A 16,291-nucleotide genomic window follows, 5' to 3' on the forward strand; every position below is an offset into this window, starting at 1 on the left:
TCATCGCATTCTACCAACTGTCATAGCTTAATTCACCGATAACCTCGTGCCGTACACTTATCCCGAAGTGCAATGCCCAAAGATGTTCTTTTTACCACTGTGCTCCCGCAGCGGCGTTTTTTGCAGCTATCGTAGCAAGCTTCTTGTAGGCAAAACTGCTCTTCCGCTCTTGAGCCCAGTTCATGTATAGCACGTCTAGCTTCTTTGCTACGTATATACATGGACGGAGCATCTCATCCATACCAGCCTTCTTGACTAGACCCTCAATGCATGCGTCTCCCAGACCTTTCTCGCACAGCTCCTTGATACTCTCCCAAGCATTGTTCAGAAGGTGGGCATCGGCTGCGGTCTCTTCAGCAAGTTCGGCCTCCTTCAGGGTCTCGAACGCCACTATCGGAGCACAATCATAACGCTTCCTTCTTTTATTGTAGATGGCATTGTTGAGGTTGCGCCAGATGGCTTCGGCACAAGCATGCATTTGATGCCACTCGAAGTACATATCGGTATTAGTCGTAAGATAAAACGACAGGACTTCGAGGAATTGGGCTGGATCTGACCCGGCATTAGACCACTGTGCGAGCTGGGACTCTATCTCTGTAGCAGATATGCCAGCTCGCCGAGCCGTCTCCCTGAAGATCTTTGGATCATACACAACCGCCATCAGCTCCAGCAACCACACCTCGGCGTTGTCTGCCTTGATGCCATGGATCCAGTCTTTGAGGACGGCTTGCAAAGGATTGGGATTCGACACCAATCGCACCTGGGCATATCTGTCTGTGTCCCGCATTCCGAATGCGAGGTTCAACTTCCTAAAGGCTTCGGAGGAAGATTTAGGAATTCCACCAATGAAGAGATGATTAACATTTTGGTTCTGCAGGAACAGTTCCATGTCTGGCCAAACCGGATCGTTGGGGTGCACTCGTCGACAGGCTGCGTAAACATGGACCAAAGATGCTAGTCCTTGCCATTGTTTCTCAAAACAAATGCCTGCGCAATGGGACGAGACAATCGAACAATACTTTAGCAAACCACAGTGAAGCGGATGGTTCCTGAGGTAGTAATAGTCCTCCTGCATACAATCCAGGCTAGTGATGATGTGTTTGGGTTCTTCAGCTGTAACCAACATCGTGCGAACGTAACTTCGAAGGCCATCGTCCAAAGCGATGTATCTCAGGTCTTCCAACCCGTCATTCACCCAAAGTTTGGAGCACGGATGATCCTTAGCAGCCTTGCCAAAAGGATTATTCTCACGCTCGAATAACTTCTTAGAACCCAGCATGCCGAACGTGTGGGATTGCAGCTCTTCAAGTGGCTTTAAGCTAGAGGTCGCATCCTTCAATATGTCCTGTGTATCAATAAGGACTTGAATACCAAAGATAGCCCAGATTGGTAAAGTCCTGGACTGAAAGATCTTGCTGATCCCAAGAGAGATCTCATCTTTCCCAAGACTACTTGAGATCTTGACAACAGCAGTGAGCCGAAAACTGGGCAGCAATTCTCGTAGGCGTAAGAGAACCGCTTTTTCGGAGTCCTTAAATTCGCAAGGGGCAAGCAGCCATGTATTCCCGGCAGAAATGGCCTTGCAGCGCGGTCCAGGGTCGTCTTTTTCATCAAAGTCTGATAATACAGACTTCACCGAGTTGTATACTGGCCACATAGAGAGACTAGCATTTTCATTCAAATCATCCGCTGGCCATCTGGGAGGGCGAACGAAGTCCTGAATTCCAATCGCTCGGGTTTCTGATGAAGGCTGATGCTGTCTACACATAAAGAGTATTGGGAATGTCCATACCGGGAATTGTGAAGCGGGATATGCATTTGGCCGCTGAATACACAGCTCTAGGGCTTGTTCCGCCCGTCGTACCAAAATAATTACAATGTTGGTAAGCATTGAAGCCACAGTAAGCTCCATCTTCCCAGATGCATAGTCTGACCAGTAGTGTTGTACGGTACGACGCAACTTCTTCACATCGCAAAGGAAGGAATAGATAGCAAAGAAGAAGTCTGCCTCGATGTCATCCTCTTCCTTTTCGATTACGGCCGGGGCTATGTTGGGAAGCTCCAATGAGACCTTGGGGATTGACTTCTCTGCACCATCGAGATCAGGACTCAAAATGTTTTGCACTTGAAGCCCAGCGAACCTGTTCACATAATCCGAGGCTGTGTCGTTGTTATTTTTGCGTTCCTTTTTGTTGGGCTCGGCCGCCCCAGTCCACTTTGTTTGGGATCCTTGGAAAGGACGCAGTGCCTCCCAAACGTCCTGAAGGACGTTGGTGAAGTGTTGATGACGTCTGTTGCTGTATTTATCACCATTTCCGTGGTGCTGATACCAATGTGAGCAGTCACGCCTTGCGTCAATGGCGCGTTGGAACAAACTGCCTAGCACTTTGGGGACATGAGGTGTTGGCTTATGTTTGATGATCGTGTCTGCCATTCCGATGAGTTCAGAGACCTTGACCGTATGGCTTTGCTGTGATCTCGATGCTTGTGCTTGCTTGCGGGCTTTGCCTTTGAGCCGCGGGCCCGAAGCTGTTGCCGCACCTGCAAGCTTGAAACCGCACTTGAGCGCATTGTCAGCGAGCCAACCGGCAATTGACTCGGTGTCTCGTTTGTATTGTCGGTATGTTGTGAGGATCTCGGTAGGAGGCGAGACTTTGGAAGCCATGATGGGCAAAATATTGTTCCTCAAACAAAGATGTCACAAGAAACTTTCCATGAGAGATTGTGTATGAAAGGCCAAGTACCAGCTGTGATGGACTGCTACAAGCCCGGTCAACCTTTGTTAGCTGGAAAGATGCATATCAAGGGACTCTTCTCAGCTCAACAGGCAGGTGGCATTGCGACAGCTGTGGGTATTGAAGCCTGGAGATATGCCAATTATGACACATTGTTGTACCTAGCCCTTGTTAGTGTACTTTGCTCCTTCCTGGGGTTTCAATTTGGGGTTCATTTGATATTTCGATATTTAAGATACGTAAATTGCCAACGGATTGGTATATGACAATCGAGTTTTCTTTACATTGAATCGAGAATTTTGGTATTGTTCTTTTTTTTCTTCAACAATAACCGTTGAACTTGCCTTCATAAAATCACAAGAGTGATATTGCTCACAATAAGGGTTCAGAAGTGTTGCATTGGTCAATTCCAAATCAGAACCTATTATACACGGGAACATGTATAATATTGCAGTCACGGCTTATAACAAGACTGGAGCAGAAGCTTGCATTTGAATTATGTAAGCAAGAAAAATGGCTGGTGTAACGACACTGTTGACTGTTACCTGTCGTGGCAGGATGAAAATCCCAAGTAGTATAGCATGTCTGTGCCTTACATGCTTCTCTAAGGACTTTTTACGCCGAGAAGAGAAGAGAGGTTGGGCCTGGTTCAAATAGCTGTCGGTAGTGGCGGCTGGTTAGACGTTGATGTCAATGTATGTCTGCACAGGAGATCAATAAGCGATCTACTTGAACGTCATCTTTTCTGATTGAAAATGTCAATATGCAAACCGAGTTCTAATACAATTCCAGATAAAGTGTACAATTGGACAATGAAGTTGAAATGAACCCGGTGATGATGCTCAGCACAATATTCAGTGGCGTCAAGAGAGTAGTGAAGTTCCCCGGTTGGTTATGTCATCAGCCATTCTCGGGTCGGGCCAAAATTTGTTGAAAAAAGCAAAGACAAAAGGCAGTCAAGTCCATCCCACCTCCAGTGTAATCCAAGAAGGTGGGCCGGCCACAAGAAAAGGATCCTTCCCCAAGCTGTGCTTCTTCCGTTCCGATTTTGGCCGGGGACGCATTGGCATCATCAATTGGCATTGGTCTGTGCTTGATCGATTTAAGCGACGTATGCAGCAAAACAGAGGCAGTTCGGGCCACCCTGTTTAATCCGATCACGTGCAGCCACTAGAGCGTTTTTGAGGCAAGCTGGGTGAAGGACGGGTGGAGCTCCCTCTGCTTCGGCAACTTCTCTGGTGCTGTTGAGGTTTTTCATAGCAACCAGACCTCACTTTCTCCCGATTTTCCCTTCCCTCCTCCCAAGCTTCATCACCACCTCCACTCCCATCCCTTCAATTCGCGTCTTGTCATCTCTCAAGATGTTCAAGAGGTAAGTTCGACTGGAATTCTATTATTTCGAGGCCCTCTCCCTGCCAATTGGCCTCGCAATTGAGCTAACCAATGCCTGTCTCCGGATCAGCGGCATTTCTTCCTTCGCGCGGGCTGCCCGCCCGACCTTCACAGCCGGTGCCCGCCGTGTCGCCAGACCTGCCAGCCTCAGATTCCCCATCACCAGCCGGTTTGCAAGCACATCCAGCGGTGTCGGCGATGGCAAGATTTACCAGGTGAGTTTTTGGAGTTGGAGCTCTGGTGGGATGGGAGAAGCTATGGCCGGGCTGAAAAATCAGCCCGGGTCCCGATGGGTGGAATTGGCCCGAGCTAACAACATTCTCTTCGCAGGTCATTGGTGCCGTCGTGGATGGTCAGTAACATCGAATCGAAGCTCAATGCGGCTATCACCCACCGAATGATCATATCTAACCTCATTTACAGTCAAGTTCGACGGAGCGAAGCTGCCCCCGATTCTGAACGCCCTCCAGACCGAGAACCAAGGCAACAAGCTTGTGCTGGAAGTTTCTGTAAGCTTCAACCAAGCTACACCAATTCTCAATGGCCGCAATCTAACCGAATCCACAGCAACATCTGGGTGAGAATGTCGTCCGTTGCATTGCCATGGACGGTAAGTTTTTTCTCGATGCCAATATCTGCCCTGTCATGGTTGCTCACGCCCTCAATAGGTACCGAGGGTCTCGTCCGAGGCGCCAAGGCCAGCGACACTGGCGCTCCCATCACAATCCCCGTCGGCCCTGCCACGCTAGGCCGTATCATGAACGTCACTGGTGACCCCATTGACGAGCGTGGTCCCATCAAGTCCGACAAGTTCTTGCCCATTCACGCCGATCCCCCGGAGTTCATCGAGCAGTCTACCACTGCTGAGATTCTCGTTACCGGTATCAAGGTCGTCGATTTGCTCGCCCCCTACGCTCGTGGTGGAAAGATTGGTCTGTTCGGTGGTGCCGGTGTCGGCAAGACCGTCTTCATTCAGGAGCTTATCAACAACATCGCCAAGGCCCACGGTGGTTACTCCGTTTTCACTGGTGTCGGTGAGCGTACCCGTGAGGGTAACGATCTGTACCACGAAATGCAGGAGACCTCCGTCATTCAGCTGGATGGCGAGTCCAAGGTCGCCCTGGTCTTCGGTCAGATGAACGAGCCCCCAGGAGCTCGTGCCCGTGTTGCCCTGACTGGTCTGACCGTCGCTGAGTACTTCCGTGACCAGGAAGGTCAGGATGTGCTTCTCTTCATTGACAACATTTTCCGCTTCACTCAGGCCGGTTCCGAGGTGTCTGCCCTTCTGGGACGTATTCCCTCTGCCGTCGGTTACCAACCCACTCTTGCCATTGATATGGGTGGTATGCAGGAGCGTATCACCACCACCAACAAGGGTTCCATTACTTCCGTCCAGGCCGTCTACGTCCCTGCTGACGATTTGACTGATCCCGCTCCCGCTACCACTTTCGCCCATTTGGACGCCACCACTGTCTTGTCCCGTGGTATCTCCGAGTTGGGTATCTACCCCGCTGTCGACCCTCTTGACTCCAAGTCCCGTATGTTGGACCCCCGTATCGTCGGTCAGGACCACTACGACACCGCCACCCGTGTCCAGCAGATCCTCCAGGAGTACAAGTCTCTCCAGGATATCATTGCCATTCTGGGTATGGATGAGTTGTCGGAAGCCGACAAGCTTACCGTCGAGCGTGCCCGTAAGATCCAGCGTTTCCTGTCGCAGCCCTTCACCGTCGCCCAGGTTTTCACTGGTATCGAGGGTAAGCTCGTCGACCTCAAGGACACCATCACCTCGTTCAAGGCTATCCTGGGCGGTGAGGGTGATGACATGCCCGAAGGTGCTTTCTACATGGTTGGCGACTTCGCTTCCGCCCGTGAGAAGGGTGAGAAGATCCTGGCTGATCTGGAGAAGTCTTCGTAATCGGTTCTTTGAGGTCGAGCGAGGTGCAGGCTGTTAAATAGAGCGTCGCTACTAGGGAGGCGAAAAAGGTGGTGGGTGGCCTGTGTATATCTAGACAAGGAGAGTTGTGTGGTTGGGCGTGATACCTAGCTCAATCGAGTTCCTTTTGTAAGCTGTATACCATGAATCACCCATAATTCCCGCGTTGATAATAATCATGGATGAGCACAATTGCTGGTTTCTCATGTTTGTGACTTGTCTTTATAATTTTGCTATGATCTCAGAATCTCACCAGGCCCCTGAGAAGGCATGGTGTTCGTGAGAGACGACCTGTCCTGCCAGATGCCCGCTTGTTTTCGTCCAGACATGGGTGGCCCTGTTGAATGCTCAGTACGGACCCAATATCTCTAGGCTTTCCCCTTTGTGTTGATCCATCTACACAGTCTTACGGGCGATGGGATTGGCGGTGGCCAGCAGCAGCCAGCCACCCTCTTGAACAGCATGTGCTTAAAAACATTGAGACCCGAATGGATTGGGATAGGGGTAGGAAAGCTGAACTCAGGATATAAAGAGGATTGTATGACTCGCGTATCCCCTGACTTACTATTCTCACCAGGATTCTCAATATCGCCTTTTGTTGCCCAACGCCTGTCGCTTTCCTCGAACCTCTTGGTCTTCCTTTCGTACCAATCATTTCCTGGCAAACTTGGTGCCAGGGCCTGATCTTTTAGGCTACTACCTTAATTGCCATGTTCACCATTATACAGCTTACTGCAGTCTCGGGGGATTGCCTAGCTGGAGGCTATCTGCTAAGTAGTATTACTAGGATATAGATGCAGACTCTCCGAGTCCAGTATGCATATTTACAAACTCCTGGTTTTAATGCCTGATAGCTCTCACTCGGAATAGCATCTTCGGCTTTTTTTCGTTTCCGATGCCATTGTTTATATCACACTGGATTCGTGGCATCCAATTGCTATTGTATCAGGTTGGGAACCTATGAACAACGATGTAGGTTGTCAGCAAGGTCATATCTCGTGGGTGGGCTGTGACTATTGTCCAATACCCATGCTTTGGACTATGATATTCCTCAATAACCTGCTCATTGTATTAGTTGGATCATGATTGGAAAGGTACAAGTCAACCTTCATACAGAATCGTATGTCAGATCATTAATTTCAAGAACTGACGCTGCATAGTAATTCTGAATAAATAGACATTATCTATATGCCTCAGAATACAGTATGTCACTGTCTGGCTAGAAACATTAGCTATGACAAACATCAGCTTCGAAGAACTGAGGATTCTAGTCCACTTGTGTCGAACTCCGCCTCGAATCCATCCTTGATCAGTGCTTGTCCGTTTCCGCTGCTATGCGCACCCCTTAGCCGCCCCTGATTAGTCTTTCTAGTAGTAAGGAGTCTCATCCGAAGTAAAATCAGAAGACGGCGATCGCCCCCGGAGGACTGCCCACGCCGCCCCTTACATTCAAAGGCGCGCTAGTGACGAAGAAAGTCCAGCGGCCCAAGTCCCGGCAGATGTCGCCGAGCTGCTCGAGGTCCCAGAGCTCGCCGATGGGCGTGCCCCAGAAGACCAGCAGCCACTCGTGCAGCGACCACGGGTTCTCGGGGTCGCGCGGCAGGGCCTCGAAGCCGATGGTGTCGCCCCCGACGGCGGCGGGGTGGTGTCGGTACAGCCACCGGACCGTCTCCTCGCTGGGCTCGACGCCGATCGAGGTGGCGCCCTGCGTGCCGGCTCTGCACTCCTCGTCGGAGGCCTCGTTGTGGCGCTTCACGTAGCCGGAGCGGACGAGCAGGATGTCGCCTTGCTTCAGCGTCGTGCCTTGGTCGGCCAGGGCGGCTTCGAGCTCTTGCACGGTGATCTTATAAGATGACCACGGGTTCGGTAGCTCTTGCCCGATCTTGTCCCAGTAGCGAACCTGTAAGTAGTAATGAGTTTCTCTGGCCAGCTTGGGGGTCAATCATGGTGAGAAGTGGCCCACCATATCGATCAGAACACCGCGGCCGACAATGCCGCCGCGATCACAGAAGTCTGGCGGATGTGTCAGTCAAACCATTTTTGGAGTATCGCGGGTTTCAGTTCGTACTGTGGAGTCCGTTTGTTATGGACTTCTTGGCCTCTTCGAAAGTCAAGCCATTATAGTAGACCTGTTTCTTTTGGTACGCGTACTGTGGAAGCACCACATTAGACACTGATACCACTCTGGTATCTGGGGCTCCGAAAAGGTGGGTTCACTTACATGCTTGAGACTGTCCCACTGCGAGCCCCCTTGTGTGTTGAACTCCAGCTCATCATCGAGCGCATATTCCTTGAGCGAAACATAGTTGTCCAAGAGCCGATGCTTCAAGGGCACGCGGGCGAACCCGGGGTGCTTGATCGACTCTAGGGGCCAATCTAGCTGGACATGCCGCCCTGTCTGAATTTCGCGGCTCGCCTCTTTGACCACGTCCGGCGTTAGGAGGTTGACGGCTGTAGGTCGTGGGTCAGCAGGGGTCATTGTATGATGAGATATAATATGCGCATGTCGTTTCCTACTTACAGCCGATCTCGTCTTTGACGCCATCTTTATCGTAGAACCCCCAGAGACACCCTTGAGGGGTGTCGGGCACCGCTGGTAAGTCGTCGAAGTTGGGGAAGACGTAGCTCATGGTCGTTGACTACTGTAAGAAATAGTTATTTCTCGAAATAAGTACACGATTAGGGTTCTGCAGTCTTTACTATTCTTCTATCTACAAACTTTCCTCTTTTAACCAAGTACACTTCAGATGTGACGTGGGCGCCCCGGATTTGACAGTGGAGCTGTAAATCGAGATGCGGGGAAGTACGACCTGACCCGATAGAGATCCCGGTTCCAAACCCCCTTTCTGCAAATCTACGATCACCAAGGAAGCGGTAGTGGCCCGAAGCGAATCACAAGAATGGATTGGTCTGCTTGGTCCGCACTATCGCCGGCCCTTACCCCGGGGTTGACCGGTATGGCTGACCCCTATTTCCCAAACTTCCGTTCTCGTCCTACTGGAAGTTGACTAGAAGTATTCCAATTGAGCCAAGGACACAGGACGACACACCTCATGTAGGACGCCCAGATCAATTGAAGCAAGACTGATATGGCCTGGGTAAGCACTTGGATCTGATCCATCTTACGCGGTTGCTCAGGCTCGTTGTGTCTTGCTAGACTTTGAAGCTGGCCTCCCATGCGCTCTCATCCTGTAAACTCAACAAGAGGTCATCAACACCTTTATTTTCCAAACTCCAGATGAAATCCCCAGAATAAGATTCATCAAACCAAAAAGAGCTAGAAAGCAGTTGGAATTTGATAACACGAGAATCCCGTCGTTTCCTTTTGGTGGCCAGGAGGCCTGCATATCAATTGTTGCCCTGACCCGAGACCGGGAGGGCCTCGCTTCGATGCAAGACCAGCTGGATACTCATACTCGGAAAGAGAACAAATTTCGGTATGTCGAGGTGAATGCCAAAGAGGCTGTCTTGAAGCCAGGGGGCGACCATACTATGCAGAGCATCTACCGTGAGCGCCTTCTGATCTTCGGGCCACGGCCTACTGCCAGTATGGCGTCACCCTCTTGGGTGTTGAGAAAGAGCCACAGCGAGGTGTTAGGCCGCGGCGACAGCCTATGTGGATGTCAGGCGGTGTGATGGCTCGCTGTGGAAAACCTTTGCAACTATCGTCACCTACTCACTATGCTCGAAGACTGGGCCAAGTCAACTACCCCGGTATACTCTGCCAGAACTAGTTCTTCGAACAGCAGCATCTGTTAATGTCGGGCTCGACTCTCGAAAAATCAGAATAAGTCCGTATATGTCTCTTATCATGATTGATGGCTCTTCCCTGATACGTTTCCAGACATCCCAAAAAGAGAGCGTAGCTTTGATAGCTCCAAGTACACCATCGACCATTCCACCCGCGCTCTATAGCGTCCTAAAGCTAGCTATGCGAAGCGTGGTATGTGAGTTAATGAGCGACTAGAGCTTACATGGCCATTGGCAAACCTCTCGAGAGCTGCACCGTCATGAAACTCTCCCTGGTTATCACTGCGGGCATCAACTTTGAACACTGGACTTCGATGATTCCTCATCCTTTATTCAAAATCAACACCGTCGGTGCAAACATCCAAGGAGTTGTTGTCGGGACCTGGTATCGTGTTGGAATGGGGCGTCGTTCCGGTCCCGGTTGTAGGCGTTGACACATGACTCGGCCGGGACGTGGCGGTAGGCTTTTTTCCGAACCCCGGACGTTGACCGTATGACAGCACCGCCGTTTATGTCTTGCCTGAATGCCTATATCTCAGATGGGCGGCAAACCTCTTCGTGACGGGCCTCCCTATTTACGCCGCCCTTCTTACACACGTCCAATTCGGTGACGCAGCGACAGACTGGCGTTTTACGCAAGGTGAACGGTTCCTTTCCATCTTCCCGGAGTTTGGCGCTCCCGGTCAGGCTAGCCAGCATGTTCTTCCAGCGAAGTGCTCACCATGGAGATGCCCGTGGCGGCACATATTTATGACTTCTACGTTCCCATGGGGTGTCGGGCTCGGCACCACGACGCCGTCGGACCACACCTAGCGTCGAGAAGACATGGTGAAGAGGGTCTGCCACAGCATTAGGACTATTCTTTCCGCAGGGCTATTTCATGAGGGCCCCAGAACCACGGTTACCGGACCGATAGTGTGTGGTAACCTACTTCATAAGTGCTATCCAGCTGTATCAGCGGTACGTGACACCGCAGGGCAGCCTCAGATTCAGCTTGAGACCCATGTATTATCCGGATGTTTCAGGCAGATGTGTAACCTAGGATTTGTCGACTTCAATCTCTTTTCCTACTCACACTCACAGTGACCGATTGGCGACATAAAGACCTACATACGCGATCCGACATCACCGGCCAGTCGCTCCTCCCCCTCTTTGGCGTTTGGGAGGGTTCCTGGACATCATCGTCGGCCAAGCGCCATGAAACCTCAAAGCCGTTTAAAAAAACGCATTGCGGGAAAACATGTTTCATTCGAATTGATTACGCCACGCAGGTAATGAAGCTAATGAGTCCGTACAGCGGCGCTTAAGGACCTCTGCTGTCCTATTGGCGGTTGGCGTTTGCCGGCATTCAGCCCGTCAGCACCAGCTTACACGAGCTAAGCAGAATACGCACCACAACCAAATCTCACCGGGCCGTCAGACCACCACCTCGTCAGCGTCAGCGTGTGACATCTCGCGATTGACTTCTCTTCCTGGGGGAGGAGGTTGGTCAAAGGTGATTGATTGACAGAGATCTGTAACCATCGGTTCCATCGGATGACTGTCCACGTCGCGATACAAGATCTAAGACATGCCTTCAGGGGTCTCGGAAATTTCGCGAGGTGTTCGTCGTTGGGCAGCTGTGCTTTGCTCGAATTTTTGGTTTTGTTTGCTTGCCGGCAGGCGCTCTCTCGGTCTTTATTCCAATGAGTCAGGGTGATGAGGTCGCCGACATGGGACAATAGATGGACCGACTCTAAAGATGATTCTTCTTTTCGTAAGGTCGCGCGCCGCCTTTTTGCCGTGTAAGAACGTTAAGCTGCAGGGTGGTCCTCCGCGTACTCAGCTTCTCCAATACGAGGACCAACGAAATCTGCAGCGAAGCGTTACTGCATGCGCCCCGTAGCCGGCCAAACATGGAGAATTCCGTCGGTCACTCTGACAGAAGGAAACACATCACCATTCACTGCACCTACCACACAGCCGTACCTGAGCCCCCCGGATATGGGCAGTAGCAGGGGCTGTATAGTACCATATCTCGATATGCAGCCTCCAACGATAGCCAGGTCCAGACCTTGCGCCAATCGGCACTCATTATGACGGTCAGCCATTGGACGATTTCCCTTGTGGAACATCATAACATCACCGTGGTAAGGTCAAGGATGGGCACTAGTGAATGACTGGAGGGGTGACCGGTCCCCTTCCCTTCCCCCGCCCATAGGGCTGCCTCTGTATTTGCTATTGTCATGTCGAGTCCGCTGGCACTTCGGTGAACCCTGCAGGCTGCCATCTCCATACATATGGCAGTTGAGTCCGATCCTTCCACTTGATTGCCCCCAAGCTTACACTTACACACATACACCACACTCGCTTGTCTCTCCTTCTAGGTACTTGGATGGGCGATCGTGAGAAACAGACCGGAACACACTTACAACTTGAACGTGGTACTGCGGCTCGATAATACACACCCATAAGCTTCGCACACCCACCTCGAGTTAATCAAAGAACATCACGCTGTCTATACATATTGGCGAAGGTCGTGGGGTCCGGGACTTGTTCTCGAGAATGGGCGACCCAAGCTCTCCTCCGGACATCAATGTGTCCAACGGCACATGCTATTACACGGAGCACATGCAGACGAAGGGGAACTTCATAGCATGCGGCAACGTTGCCTTTGGACACTGGCCATGCTGCCAGGCTGGGGACATGTGCCTCAGTCTGGGTAACGCGAATGCATGTTGGGATTCTGATAGTCAGTCTTCTCCATATTTCTCCTGCGTTCCCTCGATTGATATAGTATGATTTTTCGCTCCCCATCCAAGTAAAGTGTGCCAGAGATAGCTAATCTCAATGACGCCGAATAGCCGGGAATACATACCTAGCCGGCTGCACCGACGCCGGGTTCAACGCACGCGCGTGCCCCTGGAAGTCCCTCCTGTTCCATGAGCAGGAGTGGGTGGCCATCCAGCAGTGCCACCCAGGCACAGGCAGCGAGGACACGATATGGGGAGGATGCAAGGTGGACGCCAACCAAACGACACTGGAGAAGCTGCCGCACGCCAGCTGCGACCCGTACTGCTGGTCGACCCTTCTACAGGGCGCCTCGGCGCTGCCCGCCTTCGCCAGCCTGCCGAGCTCCGCGGGGGAGCCATCAAGTGGACGAGCGGGTTCGATCCCACAGCGACGTCGGCGGGGGTAAAGCCGGCGAACGCCACTGCCACACCTATGGGGAGCTCGACGACGCCTTCCATCTCGCCGCCTTCAGCCTCTACGACTGCGCCGCCCATCCCGACAGCAACTTCGTCTTCTTCCGCCGCCGCTACGACATCGCCGGACGACAGCAGCTTGACGGTGGGGGCCAAGGCGGGGATCGGTGTCGGCGCGGCGGGGGCGGCGCTGCTCATTGTAGCCGTGGTACTTCTGGCATTGTTAGTACGGCGGCGGAAGCAAAAGAGGAATAGTCAGAACATCCTCGAGGAAACACCCTCGTCCCACCCTCAGCAATACATTGGACCAGCGGTGCAACAATATCAACAGGAACAAGCTATATACTACAACAAAACGTCCCAACAACTACCACCGCCAAGTACCACTACCGTTAAGCCCATGCTCAACTCCCAGGACAGCCATCCCTACGTGGGATACAAAGCCGAGCTTTCGGCCGACGAGACGCAGCAGAGGAGACCCTGGGATCAGCAGACGGGGTACAAGTCCGAGCTGGCGGCAGACGAGACGACAATGCCTCCGAACGAGATTGGAAGCAGCGGTGGCGGACATGACGAGATTGCGGGTGCCAAGAGCTGGTCAAGGGCAGGAGGAGGAAGCCATCGAGAAGGTAGTGGAGCACATGCAACACCTGGTGGTAGTGGTAGTGGTGGTGGTAGTGGTGGTGGTGGTGGTCTGAGTCCATATCCTAGCCCACATCCAAGCAGTGCGGCTACTGCTCACTCGCCATTCTCGACACACTCCGACGTGTCGACCCTCTATGCCAGCAGTGGTAGCGGCGGAGGAACGGGAAGATGGGCGCTGCCACCACCGACGCCACCGCAACCGCCGCATCAGCCGAGGGCCGGGGACTCGTTGGGGCAAGAGTGGCCGCTACCGAACGGACCCAGCCCGGCGCAGTGGCAATCTTTTAGGGAACGGCAACAGGGGCGAGGGGCTTCGAGAAGCAATGGTTATGATCCGGTTTGAAAGGTGGTGTTCTCGAGAGGCTTGATGAAAGCATGAAAGAGATGGAAAACCAGTGGCTGCCATTTTAAGGGGATCCAACGCATAGAACGATCTAACGACTATATGAAATGTTTAAGTAAGGACAGTATTTCTTCCGAGGCCACAAACGAGGCATCCGCCGAGTTAGTCTCATCAACTCACACCACGATAAATACCGTCTATATTATACCCTTTTCGTCTTCGCCAAGCTGGTTCCTGGCGACACAAGACCATTGTTGAGGCCGGGGTTGTGCATAGGATTCTTTGCCGAACGCTCACGAGTTTTCTTTTCACAGGTCGGAGGTATTCGGGGTTGTTTGAAGGAGGTTATTGTTTGCTCACTATGTAAAAGCTGATTGGCCGTTTGGAGGAGGAAGTGACTGCAAGGTTGGCAAGCAACAAGGAGAGACGCCCAGATCAATTTATCCAGCAGGCACTTTTCTAGAAAGTCCATTGGGTCAGAAATGATCAAGTGTCAAACAGCTCGTAGCAAACAAATATAGCACTTCGCTGCAATAACTGTGACCCTTGCATCTCGCATCTCGCATCGGAATCCAACGTCACGACGTAACGACGTAATAGGTGCGACATGATTGGGGGTCGGTGTTTAGTTGATCCGGCCCTCCCAAGCTCCCGCTGGAGCACCGAAGCTCTTGATTACCCGAATTGATAGCAAGCCCCCACTATTTGCTTGTTTGGTAGCGCAGGCTATTGGCTCGTGCCCGCTTGGAAGGAATCTGAAATCGAACGACCTGTGCTGCCAGCCGGAAAGCCGACGCAACCTCAAAAAAGCTCAATTCGTGAGGTCCTTCTCCAGTCTTATTATTCCCATCCATCCGAATATAACCCCAGACAAAACCTTCAATCCGACGTCTTGTCCGCCTAGGTCACATTCGCCGATTCTGACAACCGAGTCGTCGCCAACCCGGACTTCAATTGGACCACTCTCCCCTCATTCACCCACCTCGACGACAAGATGATGCGAACATCTGCCTCCTCGCTCCTGCGCGCTGGTGCCCGAGCTTCTCCTCTGCGAGTCCAGCGGGCCGCCGCCTCCACACACGCCATCTCCAAACCGACTCTGGCCAACATCGAGAAGCGATGGGAGGGCATGCCCCAGACTGAGCAGGCCGAGCTCTGGATGGCTCTGCGCGACCGCATGAAGGGCAACTGGGCCGAGCTCACTGTCCAGGAGAAGAAGGCCGGTACGTCGAAGAGATTCCTTGCGTCATACCTGACATTGGCAGCACACGGGTGTGAGGAGGTTCAATTGGGCATATTTCAGCGCTATGGGTAACAAGACCTGCTCGACTGACGTGTGTTGGGAGCCCAATTGGCCATGTCCGATTGAAATGCTTCAATTGACACTGGAGGACATGACACACTCTATCTCCACATTTGTCTAGGGAGTGCCATGCTGACAATCACACTTCTACAGCCTACTGGATCGCTTTCGGTGCCCACGGCCCTCGTGCCCAGGCTCCTGCCGATGAGGGCCGCAAGGTCGTCCTCTACACCATCATCGGTATCGCTACCTCTTTCGCCATCTTCGCTACCATGCGCATGTTCGCCAAGCCCGCCCCCAGCACCATGACCAAGGAGTACCAGGAGGCTTCCAACGAGTACCTCAGAGTGCGTAGCAGCCAACTCCCACTAATGCTATGCAATGGCTGGCACAGGTTACTGATAGAATCGTGTACAGGCGCAAAACTCCGAGCCCCTTACCGGTGTCTCTGCTGTCAACTACAAGGGCAAGGGTATGGTTCAGTCTCCTCCGGCTCAGAAATAAGCTCGTCACTCGCGTTCTTGCGTGTGTCATGGCTTTGGCTGCCACTCCTGCGGTTGCCACTGCTAGCTAGCACCTTGCTGCTAATGATATACCAAACCAATCAACAAACCTACTACAACCCTCCAAAGAATAATGAAAGAAGAGATCCCCCCAACTACTACTTCCCTTTGTCCATTAGAAAAAGAAGAAAGTTCGGAAAAGCAAGGCGCAGGTGGCTCGGCACCTCCATGTACAAACAACTGCGAAGCACACACCAACTGCTTAGAAACTGGGGGGCGGGCTGCGTTGCCTGGCTTTTCAGTGTCGTGGTAGGCAATTTGATTTTCTTTCTAGTGAAATGGTGGCAAATATATCCCTTCTGGAGAGAGGTGTCCTTAAGAGGGAGACAGCAAGACAAGGAGGTGGTGGTCGAGAGACGTTGTAAATATGTACACAAGGAAGAATTCTCCATGCTTTTGTTTCCTATCAGATTCATGTGCTTGCTTCTCTCGTGTCGAC

At 52.1% G+C, this 16,291-nt stretch overlaps 5 protein-coding genes across 5 annotated transcripts; 3 read left to right on the forward strand and 2 right to left on the reverse strand.

Moving 5' to 3' along the window:
* Positions 1-91: 91 nt before the first annotated feature.
* On the reverse strand, positions 92-2,665 carry PG998_009946 (uncharacterized protein; the record flags this gene model as incomplete). The annotated part of the gene is made up of 2 exons (XM_066876762.1): positions 92-871; positions 1,865-2,665. The coding sequence occupies 2 exons, from the start codon at positions 2,663-2,665 to the stop codon at positions 92-94; spliced, it is 1,581 nt and encodes a 526-aa protein (XP_066728918.1).
* Positions 2,666-3,864: 1,199 nt separating this feature from the next.
* PG998_009947 (ATP synthase subunit beta) lies at positions 3,865-6,045 on the forward strand (the record flags this gene model as incomplete). Its single annotated transcript, XM_066876763.1, has 6 exons — positions 3,865-4,107; positions 4,198-4,342; positions 4,458-4,479; positions 4,551-4,636; positions 4,695-4,737; positions 4,796-6,045. The coding sequence occupies exons 1-6, from the start codon at positions 4,097-4,099 to the stop codon at positions 6,043-6,045; spliced, it is 1,557 nt and encodes a 518-aa protein (XP_066728919.1). The 5' UTR covers positions 3,865-4,096.
* Positions 6,046-7,510: 1,465 nt separating this feature from the next.
* Positions 7,511-8,693, reverse strand: PG998_009948 (uncharacterized protein; the record flags this gene model as incomplete). The annotated part of the gene is made up of 4 exons (XM_066876764.1): positions 7,511-7,963; positions 8,027-8,076; positions 8,215-8,514; positions 8,585-8,693. Coding segments are annotated over 4 exons (912 nt in total), but the record flags the coding sequence as incomplete, so codon positions are not given.
* Positions 8,694-12,357: 3,664 nt separating this feature from the next.
* On the forward strand, positions 12,358-13,986 carry PG998_009949 (uncharacterized protein; the record flags this gene model as incomplete). Its single annotated transcript, XM_066876765.1, is given in 3 exon segments — positions 12,358-12,544; positions 12,657-12,959; positions 12,974-13,986. 3 exon segments carry the CDS (start codon positions 12,358-12,360, stop codon positions 13,984-13,986), a joined length of 1,503 nt encoding a protein of 500 aa, XP_066728921.1.
* A 994-nt stretch (positions 13,987-14,980) lies between these two features.
* On the forward strand, positions 14,981-15,793 carry PG998_009950 (cytochrome c oxidase polypeptide V- mitochondrial precursor; the record flags this gene model as incomplete). The annotated part of the gene is made up of 3 exons (XM_066876766.1): positions 14,981-15,209; positions 15,443-15,636; positions 15,707-15,793. The coding sequence occupies 3 exons, from the start codon at positions 14,981-14,983 to the stop codon at positions 15,791-15,793; spliced, it is 510 nt and encodes a 169-aa protein (XP_066728922.1).
* Between the last annotated feature and the right edge of the window lie 498 nt (positions 15,794-16,291).

This window comes from Apiospora kogelbergensis (genome assembly GCF_038363985.1).
Source record: "Apiospora kogelbergensis strain CBS 113332 chromosome Unknown utg000006l_segment0_segment0, whole genome shotgun sequence".
Classification (NCBI taxonomy): domain Eukaryota; kingdom Fungi; phylum Ascomycota; class Sordariomycetes; order Amphisphaeriales; family Apiosporaceae; genus Apiospora; species Apiospora kogelbergensis.